The following is an 18915-nucleotide window of genomic DNA, read 5'->3' on the forward strand; positions in this document are numbered from 1 at the left end:
AGCCGCCACATATTGTAGATGTGAGAGGCCTTTCGGGTCTACTTAAAAGAGTATGGGAAATCAGTAGCCAGACCATTTATTTGTCTATGGAGAGAGGTAGAAAAACTTAAAAGCCTTTCTCATGTGTCAGAGGCCCATGTGACCAATAAGGTTCCTTTCTAGAAGTTGAAGCCCACTCTGTTAGGGCAAAAAAAGGTGTGTGCCTCTTCTCTGGAGTTCTGCAGAGATATGACCTGAACATCTCTTCACCTTTTTGTATACATCTCACTGTTGTGGCAGTAATCTGGAAATGCCTTCTTGACAGGTGGTGTTGCTTGCCTAGGTCTGATGGGTCAATGTATCTCAGTCCTCTCATCATATGTCTGGCCTTTGAAGTGACCAGTTGACTGAACTAACTTACAGGACATAGGAGAAATGCAATTTACTTGCTAATTTGACTATTCCTGCTCTTCTTTAGGTCCAGACAGAGTCTACCCTGAGATTGCTTGACTAAAGTGTGAGGAACTCTGGTCCTTTTCTTCCTTATCTGTTTTAGATACTTTGTTTTTTAAAAATGTATTGATTGTAGCAATCTTAAAAATATTTTTTTACTAGTTAACTCATCCTCACAACATTACTATGGATTTCCAGCTCAAGCAGTACTGAAGATCTTTTTCATCACATATTTTTTTGTTTCCAGTATTCTCACTAAGTTGAGGTTTTGGGGTGTCCCCTACGAACTGGAATTTTCAATCAGAACTAGCTCCTTTTTAGGGATTAGTATTATAATTTTTTTTTATTTATTTCTTGTCTCCATCTGCTTGGTAGAGGGACATGCAATAATAACTACTTGCCCACTGAGGGCTGGGAGCAAAATTAGTGGATACTTTCAGTAAATTACCTTTATTCTAGCCTTTCATTAAATTGTCTTAGTCTTTAATTATTTGCTGTATTTATCTTCCTGTTATCTATGATTTAAATCATACATTTTCCTCTACATTTAACAGTTCAGCAGTATGATTGCTTTTCTTTATAAGAAAACTAGCAGTTGATATTTGTAAAAGTTTATTCTAAGTGTAAATTTCAGAAATAGCTGAAAGCGAATGGTATGATTGAGAGACTGAATAAATCCTGTCAAATTGCAGCATTCTGTTGAACGATCACTGAAACCAGTTTGATTTCAATACAGATGAATATCTGTAGGTCATTGTATCATGTAATCTGAAATGAATACACTCAGCAGCAAGGGATTGTATTACTGTGCTGGATAAGTCTAACATACTTGTTGCATTATATTTATCCTTTAGAAGGACTGTACTTGCAGCCAATATACAATAACAATAGAAAAAGTTTTCAAAAATTATATTCAATGATGCTAAAGTTTCTGAAGATTTACAGTATAATTAAAATGTTTCTTTCTTATTGTAGTTTGGCAGTTTTCATATTGTTTTGTATCCTTTTGTTTTGCCTTTGTAACATGAAGTTGAGATAGTGCCTAAAAGCATTGATGCAAACACCTACAATCCAATCCTAAGGCTCTTCAGGCAGCCTTTGGGTGCCAAGGCAATGAACATTTGCACTAATCCACTGTTTCTCTGAAAAGTTTGTCTGTGTCTATTAAAACCAGGTTGGAACTAGGGCTGTTAATTTAGATGCCAGGAGTGGAGGTAGAAGCTCAACAAATCCAGTCATTATGGATATTGCCAGTAGAAGTTTGTCTCTGTCTCGATACCTCATGACACAGGGATTGGGATGCCACAATCAGTATTTTCAACATTGTTGAAATTGTGTACACTTGATGCAATTGTTTCAAAAACTCCCTTTGCTTTTGTAACAGCAAAATAGCCACATCCGTCAGGTCAGTCCGGGCGCCCCCTGGAGTCACGCCTTCATGGCGCTCAATATAGATCCCTGCCAACCTGCCACCCCCTCATTTCCTTCTTACCGTCAGTGATGGTAGGCTGAAACTTCCTGTAGCTCTTGCTTTAGCAAGCATGTTCAACTCCAGTTGTTTGTATATAGTTAGTTTATCTTAGTAGTTAGTAGTTACTAGTCAGTAGTTAGTGATTAGAGTTGTTTGGGGCCTTTACCCCCCTTCCGGCTCCCTGGAGCCATGGTCTGCCATGGTCCCCAGGGTTTAAAAACTGTGTGGTCTGCACAGAGCGCGTGCCAAAGAGCGATCCACACTCCTCATATTTACGGTGCCTATGGGAGGGTCACCAAAAGGATCGCTGTAACATCTGCTGCGAGTTCTGCCCTAGAAAGGGAGCAGCGGCTTAAAATGATCCTCATGGAGGCAGCTCTACGTCCCCATTCGGACCCGGCTCCTAACACTTCCTCGTCTACATGGAGCACCCTGGCGTCAACATCAAGTTCAGTGCCGAGAAAGGACTCATCCCGGGACTCTTGGCACGACACCTCCTGAGGCCCAGCAGAGAGCAGGCACTGGTCTCACTTGTCGGTGCCTCAGAAGAAAAAGAAGCCAGATAGTCAGTCACCTCTGGCTAAATCTTAGGAAGCGAGACCCCAGGCGGGCCACAGCTCGGAACCCTCCATTAGGGCCTCATCGACTCCTGCCCAGACGAGGCAGTTGAGTCGGAGCCCCCCACATTCACTGGTTCACTGGAAGCTTTCGAAGCTGCTCGGGATCTGCTGCACCTTACAGCGCCGTTCTCGCACCCTAGGAGGGAGGAACCTCCGGCACTGGCGATCCCACCCACCCCCAGGTGCAGTCAGGAGGGAAGCCAGCAGTGATGTCCAGGCATTCCCTCGCGCCATGTCCTTCAGCACTGGCCCACTCAGACAGAGAGCCTAGTCGCTCCCCAAGCTCTCGACGCTTGAGGCACCGAAGCTCGGCTCTTCCGTGGTCTTCGGTTTCAGAGACCTCGGAGTCAGAGTCTGACTCCTACCGCTATATATTGGAGGAGCCAACGATCAAGGTGAAGGCGAGACACGCGAGAGCCCCAGCTATGGCCACCACAGTGGCTATTCTAGACCCCCTGGACCTTTCACCGAAGCCAGGGAGGGATCCAAGGGCACTACTCCTCAGCGTCTTCGGTGGCCTCAGTCACATTTGTCCCGCTGTCAACCATGCAGCTCACCTTGGCGCTTGCCCACACGCCAATGCCATCGGCTGTGGCATAATCGCTTGCACCAGCCTCAGCCACGGCGACTCTTTCAACCTCGGTGGCGACAGCAACCTCAGCACCACCTGCTGCGCCAGCGCCAACAGCATTTTTGGCACCGATGATGACTTCGGCACCAACAGCGGCACAGACAATGGCTCCACCACCTTCATCGGCTCAGGCAGCTGGTTCAGCACTGGCTCCACCGGTGGTACCATCAGTGCCCATACCAACGCCAAGTTCAGTGTTGACAGCCCCAGTGCCGACATTCCACTGAGAGTCTCAGGGCCCCTTTGGAGTTGATGACAGGGAGCATCTGCTGTTTATAGGGGCTTCCTCCTAGTCGTCTCCGGACGAGGCATTGGCAGGCACAGCCATAGCCCTGGTGCTTGAGCACAGCAGGGTGCTACAACAGTTGCTGCAAAGGGCTCAGGGTCTGGGCATTAAAGCTGAGGTGGTGGTCGAGGAGGCTGATCCCATGGTGGATATCCTCGCCCCCTCAGGACCTTCTCGTGTTGCCCTAACACTTATTAAGACTATTGTGGATACCACCAAGACCCTGTGGCAGACCCAGGTTCCTTGCCACCCACTGCCAAGCACAACGAGAGGCGTTATTTCATACCCTCCAAGGAGTATGAACATTTGTACTCCCACCCACCTCCCGACTCTCTTGTCATGGAGGCTGCTAATCAGCGTGAGCCGCAGAGTTTCCAGGGGCCCTACCCTAGAAACAGGGAGGCTAAATGACTCGACCTTGTTGGGAGAAAGGTCTACTCTACAGGGGGTCTTCAGCTCCATATTTCGAACCAGCAGGCCATCATCAGCAGGTGCTCTTATAATACCTGTGCAGCAATGGCCAAATTTGCAGAGCTCCTCCCTTCAGACTCCTGACCCGAATTCTTGGCCTTGGTGGAGGAGGGAAAGCTCTTCTCTCAGGCTTCCCTCCAGGCCGCTTTGGACGGTGCTGATGCCGCCTCTAGGGTCATGGTTACTGGGGTGCCAGAAAAGGGGTTCCTGACTCCAAGTCTCGGGGCTCCCTTATGAGGTCCAACAGACCATTCAGGACTTCCCATTTGAGGGTGTGACTCTTTTTTTTCTCTGATAAGACAGACAAGAGGCTGCATAGCCTGAAAGACTCACGAGCCACCCTCAGGTCTTTGGGCCTACACACTCCTGCCACACAGTGAAAACACTTTAGGCCGCAACCTCCTCAGAGGTTCTGTCAGCAGAACCTGCCAGGATGGTTCTCTGAGGAGGAGCAGGAAAAGACAACACCCATCCTCAGGCCAGGGCTCTGGCCATTCCAAACCACCTTCCGGCCCCAAACCAGCCTTTTGAAGCTGTGGTCGAGGACGGCGCACCAGAACAAAAAAACTGGATCTACCTCACCTTACCTTTTCCTCCCGACTGTCCCCTTTCTACTGTGTATGGTCCCGTATCACTTTGGACCACTGGGTGCACCTCACAGTAGAGAGGGGATACTCCATCCAATTCTGTGCCCTTCCACCCTCCCTCTTCAGGGACCCTTCTCATGAGCAGCTCCTTATTGAGGAGGTGCAGTAGCTCTTATCTCTAGGGGCAGTGGAGGAGGTTCCTCAGGAGCACTGGGACGAGGGCTTTTATTCCCGGTATTTCCTAATGCCGAAAGCCAAAAGCGGCCTCAGGCCTATCTTGGACCTGTGAGAACTCAACAAGTTCATGAAGAAACTCAGGTTCTGCATGGTCGCCTTGGCCTCCATCATCCCCTCACTGGATCCAGCAGATTACTATGCCGCCCACAACTTGAAGGACACATATTTTCATATAGCAATCACTCAGCCCCACAGGAAGTACCTCAGGTTTGTGGTCACCAGTACCCACTACCAATTTACTGTCCTTCCGTTCAGCCTGCCAGCAGCACCCTGAGTCTTTACCAAATGCATGGCAGTCGTTGCCGCAATAACATGTCCATTCCAATACCCACCCTTCTTCACCTCTGTCGAAGTAGCAGGCAAGAAGGAACTGAGGCAGTGATGGGTTGGCAGGGCTCTATATTGAGCGCCATGAATGCGCGACTCCAGGGGCGCCCTGACCGACCCGACAGATGCGGTTATCGGGAAAATCTTCCGGCTACCATGCACATGCACGCACACCTGATTGGAGTGGACATGAACAACACATCTCGAAGAATAACAGTTACGACAATGTGAGTAACCTTTCTTTGTTGGGTTTTTTTGTGTTTTTTTTTTTTATTTTTTTTATTTCAAAAGGTTTATTTGGTCACTGTACCTGAACTGACAATTTAGTAGCGATCTTAGCAGCTCTTGTGATGTCTTTCTCATCTTTCATCATCCTTAAATTTCAAAACTTCTTAGCTTTCCCGAATGAATGGTCATTTTAGCATTGGGACTTAATCACTGGCTTCATTTAGGTAAGTGTTAAGCTGAGACTCCTGTTTTCAGGCTAAGCTTTGTTCTGTTGTTACCTCATCCTCCCAGTATCCTAAATTCTGTTTCTCTGCCTCGTATCGCTTGTGTCCATCCTGTAACCTAGGCTGTCAGCTTCCTGGGATGTGGACAGTTTTCTTTGTTTCTTCAGTGAATATGTAACTATTGTCTTGGTTGTGTCATCTGTAGGGACTGAACCTGGGACTTATAGATCTGCAAGCATGAGCGTGTACTGCAGATCTCCTTAGATCTGGGGCAGTGGCAGACTCATAAACGTGGTACAGCCAATAGAAAGGGAGAAAGACCCAAACTCTGCTAGCACGAATTATGTTTAATACGGTGGGGCACTGACCAGTGTTTCCTCTAATTTTTCCCACCCACGTGCGGAATGAATTTTGTTATGTGCACCAATATGGAGGTGATGTGTGAGAGGTTTGGAGTGTGGGAAGGGGCTCAGGGTTGGGGTGTAGGTTCTGGGGTGGGGCCAGGGGTGGGGGGTTCAGTGCTGGGGCAGAGGGTTGGGGTGCAGTCTCTGGAGTAGAGTCGGGGATGAGGGGCTCAGGGTTGGGTGCAGGGGATGAGGGTTCCAGCTGGGGGTGTGGGCTCTGGGGTGGGGCTGGGGATGAGGGGTTTGGGGTGCAGGAGGGTGCTCTGGGGCTACAGCAGGGAGAGAGGACTCCCTCCAGTTCTCTCTCCCCACAGCAGCACCTGGGCTGGAGGGGGAGAGGCACCTCTCCCTGCCACAGCAACTCCGGGGTTGGGGCCACAGGATAGGAGCCCCTCCCACAGCAGGTTCAGGCTGGGGGAGGGGCTCCATGACAGGGCCAGGGCTGGGTTTGGGCCGGGTAGGGGTGCCCCAGCTGTAGCAGATCTGGGCGCCCCGGGCTGTGGCAGAATTGGGGCTGGGGGAGGGGCACCACAGCAGGTGCAGGCCGGGCTTGTGTTCGGGGTGCCCCTCCCCGAGCCGTGGCAGGGTGGGGGCCAGGCTAGGTCGGGGGAGGGGCTCCCCTCCCCCTGGCTGTGGCAGGTCCCCGGGCAGGTTCCCTGTGTATCTGTGCAGCACTAAATAGGCTGCCGCACAGCCGCAGAGCTTACAGGGAACTTAGGCACTGACCCTAATTAGGATTCCTAGGTGCAACTATAATATAAATAATTATAAATGGCTTTAGAGACCCTGACAGATCATCTTTTAAACAGTACAGTAAATATCTCTTGCAACTAAATTTCATTTGCAACTACAGGTAGTTCAAGTCAGAATTGAGGAACTTGTTGTCCTGCCTGTCCTCAAATTTTGCAGATTTACACTCAGTTGATGTTTTGGCAGATGTCCAAAGAAGTAACCTAAAATGTCTTTACTTTTTTAGTCTTCATTCTTTGTCTCAGGAAGGGAGCTTTCTCAAAGGCCATACTCAGTGGGCAAGTGATTGCAGGGTCTTTGGACAAGATTATACTTCTTGTTAAATTAGATTTACTATGCTTGTGCCTGGATGACCTTAAGCTAGAACCCATCTCTGTTGGGAGAACTCATTTTAGAGTCTGCTAGAATGGAGTTCATTTCAGTGCACCTTTCTAATTTAATGGAATTCTGGTTAACAATAATTTACTCAATTGTTTTCATTGTGAGAGAGATTTAATTGGGGATCGGTCCTGCTTTGAGCAGGGGGTTAGACTAGATGACCTCCTGAGGTCCCTTCCAACCCTGATATTCTATGATTCTATGAAATTGACATTTTTAGACCTTCTGCCCTTGACCTATTGAGGCTGAATTCCTTTTGTAGAAGTATCAGTGTTAAAGTGGAGAGGAGTATCAGCACAGTTGTCCGTCCTGGGAGAGTTCTCCTGGTTATGTTACTGGACTAAATAAGCCTTTCTGAAGTGTACATTTAACTAGTGGGGACGGGTGTGGATTTTTGATGTAACTACATTACACATAAAATCACACATTTTGAATTTGTAGTTTGTTTAAATGAAAAATGGGTCCATGTTCGATCAGAAAACTTCTAATTTTTAAAAAATCTGTTTTTTAGGCACAGAAGCAACATTTTCTTTGTATCCCTGTAACTTAAAAGGAAGACAATTTGTTGTGGGGATAGTTTGGATTTTAAAAGTATTCTGACCCAATGTGCTGTCTATGTAGTTCCATCAAAGAAGACACCTTTATGGCTGCAAACCCCTTTTAAAATATTCATAAATATTTTGTGTGTATGCAATAATTTTGTTTTAAAGTGAGAATGATGAAACTATGTCAGTTCAGGTCACTAGACACAGAGGGCTTGCCCACACTAGTGGACTTTTTAATGTCGATTGATTCCCAGTTAACTCAAGATAGATAATGTGTTTGTAAAGTCACTCCATAATAGTTTGTTCCAGAATACAAATGTTTGCGGTTGAACCTAAGCTGTGTCCGAGAGAGACGTCTTTGCTACAAAAACAATTTCAAATTCCACCTATCTAGAGGATCTGCAATTTTTTCTTCATTCTACAATATACTGTCTTTTTTTAAAAAATGCTTGTTTTCCATTGTTAAAATACAGCAATCACAGCTTGTACGCCAGTGATAATCTTGCCTCCCACTAAACAAGAACAGCAGCAGAGGCAGATATTGACTCCCTCCTTCACTTCAAGGTATTGACCCTCCTTCCTTCACTTCACAGCTTATCTAAGACCATTTAAATGCTACGATTACTAAGCATAGACATTTTCTTCTTTTTATTTTTTGTTAAAAAGGGAAAATAAATTAAATGGGAAGAAAATAGTTTGGTAATAATAAGATTGCACTGCACTTATCTAAGACTATTAATGCTCTGTTCCCCCATCCTCCTTCCCCTCTTGTATTCTACTCCCCTTAATGGATGAATCAAGTGTAAGAGACAGGAAAAAAACCACTTGAGTAAGATCAAATAGGAGAATAAGTAAGGATAGAAATGGGAGGTGGGGGGTAATTAAGTTATATTTTATTAGATTTCTGTGAAACTCACCCCTATTTATTTTTTTAAAGATAGCAAAAATCCCAAATACTTACCTGTAATTGTTATACCAGGAGTTTTATGGCTAGTTGGAACTGTAGGACTCTGTCTGGCAATTAATTGTGAACAGATGCATTGCTGTGCAAGCTCCTCAAGACAAATATGCAGGATCAGGCCTTTATTAGGAAATAGGAATAGCTCACTACCTACTGTCTCAGTCAGGTTGCATTATATAAAATATGAATGTAAGATACAATCCCTCTCTCTTTGAAGTCTATAGCAAAAATGTAATTGATTTCAGTGGGAGTAGAATCCCACTGTGAAATGTCAGGTCCGAAGAGCACAGGATCATTCACTGCCAGGAAAATAAGCATGTGGTATATACATCAGTAACGATAATGTAATGAGTAAAATTAGGAAAAAGCGGAGTGGGAAAACATTCATAGTTGGTCATATTTTCCCCCTTCCTCATATAGAGGGCATTGAACAGACCTGTTCTGTTAAACACTGTTTTAAAGTATTTTGGATTTTGCTTTTAATTAATGTGGGTAGGAAATGTAATTTCAGAATTGTAGGATCTAAATCACAAAGGAGATGGATCTTTAAAAACCAGACCAAAGAGCAACAGCACACGCATGCTTTACTCAGGTTTCAGAGTAGCAGCCGTGTTAGTCTGTATTCGCAAAAAGAAAAGGGAGTAATTGCAGCACCTTAGAGACTAACAAATTTATTTGAGCATAAGCTTTCGTGAGCTACAGCTCACTTCATCGGATGCATTCAGTGAAAGCTTATGCTCAAATAAATTTGTTAGTCTGTAAGGTGCCACAAGTACTCCTTTTCTTTATGCTTTACTCAGTGTTTTCAGAAGTGATTTTTCCAGTTGGTTATAACTTTATTTTTGTTGTTAATGGTTCCCTTAAATCAAAGTGTATGCTCAATGAGGGCTGTATATATGCCAATTCTTGTAGCCCTGTTTGAAAACAGGTTAAAAAATTACAGCGGGGAAAAAATATTTTCCCCCATGATTCAACACAATTACAGGGATTTTGTTCAAACTTTTTTTTTTAAAAAAAAACCTTTCTGCACAGTCTGATCTGAGCATGAAAATCTTCAACTGAAAAGGTGAACATTTTATGAAGTCCTGTAGATGTGAAAATGGATTTGTTATGGTAACAGTTTTGCAACCTTACCTATAGTGGGTAAAGCTGTCTTTTTCAAGTATCCCTATTGCCTGATAAAGGTGATAATCCACAAGAAAAAGAAATGCCTCTCTGCTAATGTGAATTTTCAACTATGTGGAATAATGGACTTGATTTGAAAGTCAGTGAAATTGTATGTCATGTGAGAAGAAACAGACTGAAGCTAAAGATAGCAATGCTATGTAGACTTTCAGTGGCTGATGGTGATTTTGTATTCTGTGGGATTGTATCCCTGTTTGGCCAGGAAGACTGATGCAGAAAGTGTATGAAGGAGAATAAAGGCATATTTAGAGCACTCTGAAGATGTGGGTGAGATTCTTAATGAGGTGGAAAGAGGAATAATTCAGTGTATTTCTGCTGAACACAGCCTTAGTTTCCCATTTATGGATGTCAGTACATAGGCAATATGCTAGCCGCACTGAACATTTACTGCTGAGTGTACTGCCAACACTGGGAATTCCGGACATCTTTTCAAGATAAGATAGGCATATGATGCAGAATAGCACAATAGTTAAAGATGGAATGGATTTTTTTTAAAGAGGGTAACTTTTCATGTGACACTTTTCCCTCCTCTCTTACCACCTCATATAGGATAAAATGGAAAGCAGTCTGTGTTGTTTTCAGGACAGTGAATATGTAAGTAGTACTTTTGGAAATTGGCCAGCAGAAAACAAGAATCTCAGACAATTAATTCCCCTTTAGAAATCAGTCTTACCAGCCCCTTTTAAAAAAAAAAACACATTTAATATTTTGTCTTCAAATGTTGTTTATATACTCTTTACTCTAAAATGAAACCCCATTCTCCCCATCTACTCTGACCCAAGCCCATGCCCACACTTTGCCTGTGACTACATTTTATACTCTGGAATCAAATATTTTTGCTAAAATCCTATCTCGTCCTTTGCTAGATGGAAATGGGGACTGGAATTAATTAGATGCTTAAAAGTCAGTACATTACCCAGTGAAGTGCTTCTCTACTTAGCTGTAGAGATCTGAGAATTTCCAGAGCACACTGTATCCTGTGGCAGTGCATTTATACACACACAATTTCAAAATATATTACCAACAGTTATTAGAATGCTTTGTTCATCAAAGCTCTTTCAGATACAAAATTGACTGGTCTGTTTCAATAGGAATGGAATACATCACAATAGATTTCAGGATATCATTACTTACATCACAGTATAATGGGGTCTTACCTCCAGGTTGGATGTAGAAGCAGTTAAGCTGAGTTTCGTGCACCAACTTGCCCTTATACCTCACCTCAGGTTCACCAGGCAGAAGACTGGGTAGTGGGTGATATGCTGAAGTGGCTTGCCGAACAAAGGCTTGAAACATTTTATATTTCCAAAGGTAGCTTTGCACAGCTGAATCTAAATATTCTGTATATAGCAAAAGTAGATTCCTGATAGTCAGTGGTTTCCTACTTGAGTATCATTTAAACCTAATAGCCACAAAACTTGCCCAGATGTTAAACCCCGTCTTGCAAAAGCTCTTGTGACCAAAACTACAGAAACTATTGTCCAGCTATTTGAAACTTGAGCAACGTCTCTTGCATTATCTTTTCTTCCCTAGCTCTTTACTCCTAATCCTTTTCTTGTCCTGTGTGCCTGATGCTTGGTTAAAGCCCTCACTTCCCCCAATGGTTTTACAGGAAAACTTGGATTGAGAAGTGAAGATAATGGGCTCCATCCGCCTGTCAGCTCATCACCTCACTGAGTCATGGTGATCTCTGGTTTTTGTAAATCACCACTAACTTGTCTGATATCTTCTTGTGTTTGAAGAAAGATAGGTTTTGTCTAGGGGTGAGTGGACCTCAGGCCTGACATAGCCAGAAAACTTCTCCTGGAATGTGAGTTTTGTTTTTTTACATAGAAACTTATATTTGTAACCATTTCTCAAAACAAGGAAGATAAATAGGGAAGAGAGTGTACCATATGATGCATATACAGAATAATTCATGTGTGTAGTTGATGTAATATAAGATGCTTGATGCTCAACAGATCTGCCTTTGTCAGAGCAAACACTGAAAATCAGCATTAAACCATATTTTCCATTAAAAACATGAAACCCAAGTACAGGATGGCATACCCTTTAAAGGACAAGGAATGTGTTCTATAATAAAATTCAGTTCAACTGTTCCAGTGTCATTCTATAAAGTTTGCAAATGTGTTTTTAAAAACCTGAAAAACAGTAACTTAGTGTTGGGGCTCAGTCATCCCGATCTAGGATTATAAATACTATTAATGACCGGCATGGTTTATATTATTATAATTTTTCTGCATTTCAGAGTTTGTGTTAATCGGCAAATGAAAGTAATCCTGAAACATTACATCTGGTTAACTTCCTTCTAGCCAGGATATTGCCATCCTAGAAATGTGCATTCCTGTTCTAAAATCTACAGCTGTTATTTGCTGATATAGTGCTTAAAATTATAATAAGAAATCCTCTCTCCACTCATTGTTGTCATTATTTTACATATGTATGCTCTCCTGTGCCTATCTGAGCTTGTGTTTCAGTGATACTGGGGTTATTTTTATATGAATAACAACCAGAGTTCCATTAGCCAGGGTAGAAATTTGTAAAGGATGTAAGCCTCGTGCTTCAGGCCAGAAGTCAACCACAAACTGCCGAGGGTTAGGAATGAACTTCCTCTATTTTTAAGCTCATCCATAATGGTCTGTTGTAGAATTTCTTGAATCTTTTTCTGAAACATCTGGTAGTTTTCACTGTTTGAGACAAGATATTGGATTAGCTGGACATGCTATGGCAATTCATTTGCCTCTGTGTCAAACTTTGCAGAAAGTCAGTGTTCACATTCTTTGCTTAACAGGCTGTGTTGTCTGCATATACTCTACACAATAACTTATATCTCAACACAACATCTTTCAATGTGGGGGGGAGGGACTTGGGGGAAAAATGAAAATTTAGATCATACAAAGCCATCAGGGCTTGTAGTTTCACGTGAGTAGGTCGAGGTGTTATGTAATGTTTTAATTAGGTTCTTTTCTCTCTCTCTCTCTCTTTGGTTGGCTCCTCTCTTTTTCTTTTTTGGTTTCTATCACATGAACATTTTGTACATCTCATCACACAGAAAATAAAAAGCTTCCATAATGCCCTAGAAGAGCTTCTTGTCACTGAAAGATGCGGTGCTGGGATTTAAGTTCCTATAGGCCAAGAGTTGAGGCATTTTTGTATTTTGAATTCATGCCTTTCAGAAGTTGGGGTTCAAGTTTGTAATCAGCATATGATTTCCTTAAAATAGGTTCAGCAGACATTACGTTGTCAGTGGTTCAGCCAGTTTTGTTTCCTTGCTTGAGAGAGCTGAAAGGTCCAAGTGCAAGATTATAGGAGGCAAAGTAGAAAACCAAATGTAGGAAGTAATAGTTCTTGATCAAGAGACAGCCACACATGGAGATTCTTGAGAAATCAAATTAGTTAACCTGAAACTATCTTTGAGGGAATTTCCAGTTTGTGCAGAGTTGATGGAAGTATAGCACCAGGAGGTAGGGGTGGATGAGAGAAAGGAAGACGAAGGATTTGAAGTGTTTCTTTCCCAAGAAATTGTTTGCAGTGAAAAAGCCTGTTTGTTTTTCCAATATAATTGAAAAGGCACATTTGTTTTCTGGGAGAACCTGTTTTTCCATGCCTCTGCAGATTTTGTGAAATGTGAACCTCCTGATTTGCAGATCCAAGTTCTTATTTAACACACAACTCTATTCTATTTTCGGGGGTCAAAAATCCCATTTTCAACTGGGTTGCCTTCCTGCCCTCCTTCAGCATTTAAAAAGTGTCTGGCTATTACACCAACAGGAAATTGATGAGCCTATATGTTCTGCTGAACTAACCTGTTAAACTGAAGGTTTGAAACAGAGAATTTGCTGCATATTTCTTTTTTAAATCACATTGGTGAAAAACTTGATTTCAAAACTAAAGGCATAGTGAGTAGCCATACAGACTACTCCACTCAACAATTATCTTATTTGAAAAGTCAATCAATCTGCCCGTTTTACAGTAATCTGAACCTTAATTTAAAACACAGTTAAACCAAAATTGATAAAATAGGATATATAAATACCGTAAAACCAAAAAAACCCTAATCAATTAACAAAGGGAAAACACAACATCATTCAAAGTATAATCACACTTACTAAAATTCAGGAATTATAGAAAGGGGGAATTTTAATACCCTGTAGATTTTCCAGCATTTGAAAATGTATTAAGCATACGTATGTGAAAAGGGAATGAAGCTGCAACAAGATGTCAAAGCTTTTCTTGTAAACACAGTGTGAACTTATCTATGACTAGAATAAACCAAATCCTGTTTACTTTTTTTTTTTTCCTGAGGGAGGCATGCCTGCTTTTTGTGCCCAAGAAATTTTGCCTGCTAAAATCATATTTCTAATTTTCCTCTGGAAACTCTATCTGTGGGCAGATGTCTGCATTATTGGAGATAAATAATAGTGAAGTATGGCAGAAGAGAGGGCTGCAGAGGATTCAATAGAAAATTTATTTTTTCATGTATTACAAAATTTTAAAAGGCCAAGACAAATTGATAAAAGCACAGTCAAAGGGTATGATGTAAAGATGAACTGCAAAGCTAAAGTGAAAATTGAGTTAAAGGGACACTGCCAACCTGAAATTGCACAATTGCAAAAAGAGTTTAAAGTAGTTTCAGATACTACATCAGCTTCTGAGTCTCCAGCCAATTTTTATGGCTTTATAATGATATCTTCCTATTTTTTAAAATGTTTTTCTTACTGCAGTTACTAAATGAAAGATCCATCCAAACACAGGAACCTGAAGAAACAGTGAAATTGACCGTGCACAAAGTGTCAAATACAGAGAGTAAACAAATTGAAAAAATACAGGGGAAAAAGTTACAGTAATCTTTACACGTTACTCATAACAATAGGTACAAGTTTGAGAAAAGTTGGATTTTTGTGCTTGATGGTGTTCCTTTAAGCCCAGAACTACAAATGCATTTCCATTAACTAAGGTCTAGAAGCATTCAGCGCAGAAATAAGCTAAAATTGATCATTATAGGCAGAGCTGGAAGCAGTATCTATAGTTAAGGTTGCTTAACACTTTCCATTATAAGCCCTTCTTTTCAAATGCTTATCATTTTTCCAAACTTTTAACCATTTGGGCTGAAAGCTTCCATGCTTCCTCACTGCCTCAGGCTCGTTTTGTTTGCTTGTTTGTTTTGTTTAATTTCAGCAAAAATGGTTCATCTATTTCTGAGAATGAGGTTGGGGAAAATAGGTAGTTTTACAAATGTTAAATTATTTTTGTTTCTTTGAAGATCTCTAGCACCTCTGGAGTTTGGAGCAGGAACTTAACACTTAGCAGGAGGGTAGCAGGATCGAAGAGGTGCTTTTTGAGGGCCCCAGAAATATACACCCAGATTTGACTGTGTTATAAACCTCTGAAAAGTGCTACAACAGATCTTGATAGAGGCTTTTGGAGAGACATTGTAGGAGCAGCTGCCATTTCTTTAGCTTAGGGAAAGGTAGCGTGGAAATAATGAAGGCGCTGGGGGAAGGGGAAGTGCTGCTCTCATTCCTTCTCTCTAAAAACAACATGAGCGCTCCCTCTCATCTGCCCAGTTTGGGGGAGCAGTGCTCCTGCATGCTTTCCCTCTTCCTTGACTGCTACTGCAGTGAGTTCCTCTTTCTGTTTGTCTACTTTTACCACTGTGATAAGGTGGGCTGAGAGCCAGAAAAAGACCATGTGTTCTAGTTTCATCTCTTCCACTGGCTGGTGTTAATAATCGTCTGCACTTTATAGCCCTTTTAATTGAGCAAGGCCTCCTACTCCTACCTTAGAATTCAAATATCACTCCCCATTTTACAGATTTTGTAACTGAGGTAGTAATAGGTGAATTATGGCACTGCAGGGAATAGAACCCAGGGGCCAGATTATGTGCTGTGCCTGTAGCTCAGGATGAGGAGAAAAAAGTGATTTTAAGCCCCCTTTTTGCCTCCCAGAGTCTGTGGTACCTATTGACTATTTTACTGCCCAGATTTTTGTGGTGATAGATTTCTACTCTACGGTCAGATCATTTGTTGTAGATGAGGGCCTTGCCTCCCATCTTTTGTTTTGATAGTGTGCCCTAAGAAGTTGATGGAGACAATTGCATTCCAGATCTTTGAGGAATCATGCAGATTACCTTTGAAGCCCTCTACTGATGGAATATTATGAGAGGAAGGACAGTCTTGTAGTTGAGACTCAGAAGATCAGGGGGGAGGGGACAGGAAGGAGGCAGAATCTTCCCCCATGTCTTTTGTATTGTGTAAAGATAACTCTGAAAATGATTTTATTTTCCTTCAATAAAATATTTTCCCTGCTTGTTTTTTCACCTTTGAAATAATGAAAATATCAAGTCTTCCTATCCCTGTTTATGTTGAAAGTGGATTGGGAGTTTTATCAGCCTTTTAATTGAAGGAGAGAATTCTTCAATCTTTAACAGAGAGCTTTTTTCCCAGCTGCTTGTTAGTTGTTTGAGTTACAGTAGTGTTAGCAAAAGCAGAGCGTTTTAGTCTTAATAAAAATCACTTTCCTGCTCAGTTAATCGGGTTTTACTTCCTTGATAGTTGTGGTGTCACAAACATGTTAATTCTTGAGTTCTCCAGAGAGTTTTCCAGGAAAATGACAGCTCTGACCTGAATTTATATCATAAAAAGCAAAAGGAGACAAAACAAAACAAAACAACTTCTCAGGCCTTCTTTGCCTCAGCTATACATCATAGAGAAAACAAAAGGGTACAATCCCCCTCCACCCCCCTTTACAGGTGATCTTTAAATGTGGGCTTAGCAGGAAGATGATATTTTATTTATGATTGACTGTTAGTGACTGACAACAACAAAATAGTTGAGAGAGGAACAGCTTTTATGGGAATACAGACTTTATATAAAATGTTATCTTTCATGGGGGTTTAATATTGATAGGCTTTAAAGTTACTTTTCTTTATCAAGATGAAGATTCCAGAAAAATAGTTGTTTCTCATGTAGCTAAGGCCCTGCGTTTTGGGGTTTTACTTCATTTAAAATTTCCCAGGAATTTAATCAGTATTAAAAAAACTTTTTTTTTTTTTTTTTAAAGGATGATTGATAAAAACCAAACATGAAGGCTCCGGGGCCGGGGGGAGAAGGCAGTTCAGTATTCATGGGGAAGGCAGCAGCCTTCCATTCCCTGGAGGCTTGTTGCTGCAGAAATCATGCAGTCTTGGCTACCAGGGCACAGCTCCCTGTGTGTCTCACTTGCCTACTGTGCAAGGGAAGCACTTGGAGCCATTCTGAAGGGCCGGAGTCAGGAGGAGGCTCTGTCTGGCAGAGAAAACAGTCCAGAGTTATTGCCTATGTCCCTACTTGTCTCATTCCCCTACTGCACAGGGAGTCGGGTGATAAAGGGGCGAGATGTGCAGGGAGCCCCACTTGGCTGCCACGATGTGGCTCCCTGCCTGTCTTGCTACCGCTCGGCACAGCAGCAGGTGCCGAGTGGCAGTTGACTTCTGTGGAGGCGCACTGTGCCTTTTGGCAGGGACACTGCAAGGGCAGAGCCAGATCCAGGGCATTCCTGCATTTGCAAAATACAGGTTAAAATTGATAAAATCCAAATTCTTGTTTGTGTCAAAACCCATGAATTTTGGGAGTCAATTTGATAAAAAAACAAAAATTTACTTATACCCCTGTTCCAGAAGAGCAATTACTGTAAATTCCTTAGAGAGACAAGGTGGGTGAGGTCATATCTTTGATTGGACCAACTTCTGTTGGTGAGAGAGAGTAACTTATGAGCAACACAGAGCTCTTTTTCAGGGACCAGCATGGCTACAACTACATTGTAAAGGCCTTGGTTTTTGAGGGAACTGGAGATGATGAAATGGATAACTGATCATAGGTTTCTTCAAACTTATTTTTAGTTTTGCTGATGGATGAATGTTGAGTGACTGTTGCCAGGATTCTTTTCTAATCAGTTATTTTTATGCTGAACATTCCAGAAACTTATGACACAGAATCATTTCAAGACGTTTTTTCACCTGGATAAGTACATGCCAGCTTCCTCAAAAGTGGTCTAATGTTACTGGACTTTTGACATTTTGAGAAGGAATTGCAGATTTGCAGTGTCTAGTATGTTAACCAGCAAATATTTTAAAATTTCTGATTTAAGTAGAGCTTTTCCAAGTTGATGCTTAATAAAAGATGACCTAATCTGACCTCGATTGGCCCAAGTTGTGTGGCTTCAAGGTATGCCTTGCACCTGATTTGTCAGAAGACCTTGGGGGACGGTGCTGCATGGCTGAGTAAATGAAATTTTCAAACTGTTGGAACTAAAGATAAGGCTGAAAACATTACCTTTTTGGGTCAGTACGCCATCTGGGGGAAAACTGACATTCCAGAATCTCCAAGATCAACTCAAGTCTCTACTATAGTATCTCTGGACGGTGCGGGGGGGGAGGGGCGCTAGCCACCAAATAAGACTAAAATTCTGAGGAGGAAGCTTTATAATTGGCTTTGATGTTGTGATTTAAACATATTAAATAATTTAGTTTCCATAGTAAGCCATTGACTGGCTTTAAATCATTGATTTGATTCACGTTGGTAAAATTCTTTAGTTAGGACTTAGAACCAAACAGCCACTTTCTTAGAATCCTGTTTAGAATGTATAAGGATTGACTATTTTTAATATTAATCCTATGATTTAACTAGTTAGACTGGAATTAAATCATCAAACTCGATTATTTGATATTTATTTTGATCTGATAGTTGTAATGCTTTATTTCTAGTTTAGTTTAATATTATTAACAATAGTTTAGTTTTGGTGATATGTTTTCTTAATTTTGTTTTTCTTTGAGTCTTAATAAAATTTATAAGATTGATCCTGAGTCACATTTCTTTCAGTAAGCAGTATGGGTCCTGACCAGCTCCCCCTAATTAGTCTTTGGTTCTTACAGAGTCCATGTGGTTTTGTTAGCTCTATCAGCATCTTCTGATATCATTGTCCATTATGTGTTTGTTTTGCTAACACCCTGTAAAGCCTTCCTGGAATGGATAAAAGAGGCCTTTCAGTAGATTTCTTTCTCTCTCTGGAAGAGATCTCAAAGGATGAGGAGTATCCTTTTCGTCCTTTGCTAAATGTGTAAGTATAGTGTGGGGGAAGCAGAGACACATTTTGCCTGTGAGATTACCACTTGGCAGATGATACTCAGATCTAATTTTTT

General features: G+C 41.9%; 2 protein-coding genes and 1 long non-coding RNA gene across 5 annotated transcripts in view; 2 read left to right on the plus strand and 1 right to left on the minus strand.

The window, feature by feature from the left end:
- The window catches only part of CACNA1C (calcium voltage-gated channel subunit alpha1 C), a 708026-nt gene extending 696978 nt beyond the window's left edge, over positions 1–11048 (minus strand). Inside the window, exon 1 of the mRNA XM_043540183.1 lies at positions 10895–11048. Within this exon, the coding sequence (XP_043396118.1) occupies positions 10895–11033 (139 nt within the window). The 5' untranslated portion in view covers positions 11034–11048. The remainder of the gene's footprint in view (positions 1–10894) is intronic.
- The window catches only part of DCP1B (decapping mRNA 1B), a 57069-nt gene that overhangs the window by 11701 nt on the left and 26453 nt on the right, over positions 1–18915 (plus strand). The window contains exon 1 of one of the 3 annotated variants that reach the window (XM_037877810.2): positions 12668–18833. The exons of the other annotated variants lie outside the window; for them this stretch is intronic. Coding sequence (XP_037733738.1) covers positions 18830–18833 — 4 coding nt within the window. The 5' untranslated portion in view covers positions 12668–18829. Of the gene's footprint in view, positions 1–12667; positions 18834–18915 lie in introns of those variants that run through there. 3 annotated transcript variants of the gene reach the window in all.
- On the plus strand, positions 1822–11361 carry LOC119563695. The gene is made up of 3 exons (XR_005222238.2): positions 1822–5289; positions 8065–8155; positions 11350–11361. It is a non-coding gene; the product is annotated as an uncharacterized LOC119563695 (long non-coding RNA).

This window comes from Chelonia mydas, chromosome 1, assembly GCF_015237465.2.
Source record: "Chelonia mydas isolate rCheMyd1 chromosome 1, rCheMyd1.pri.v2, whole genome shotgun sequence".
Taxonomy (NCBI): Eukaryota; Metazoa; Chordata; order Testudines; family Cheloniidae; genus Chelonia; species Chelonia mydas.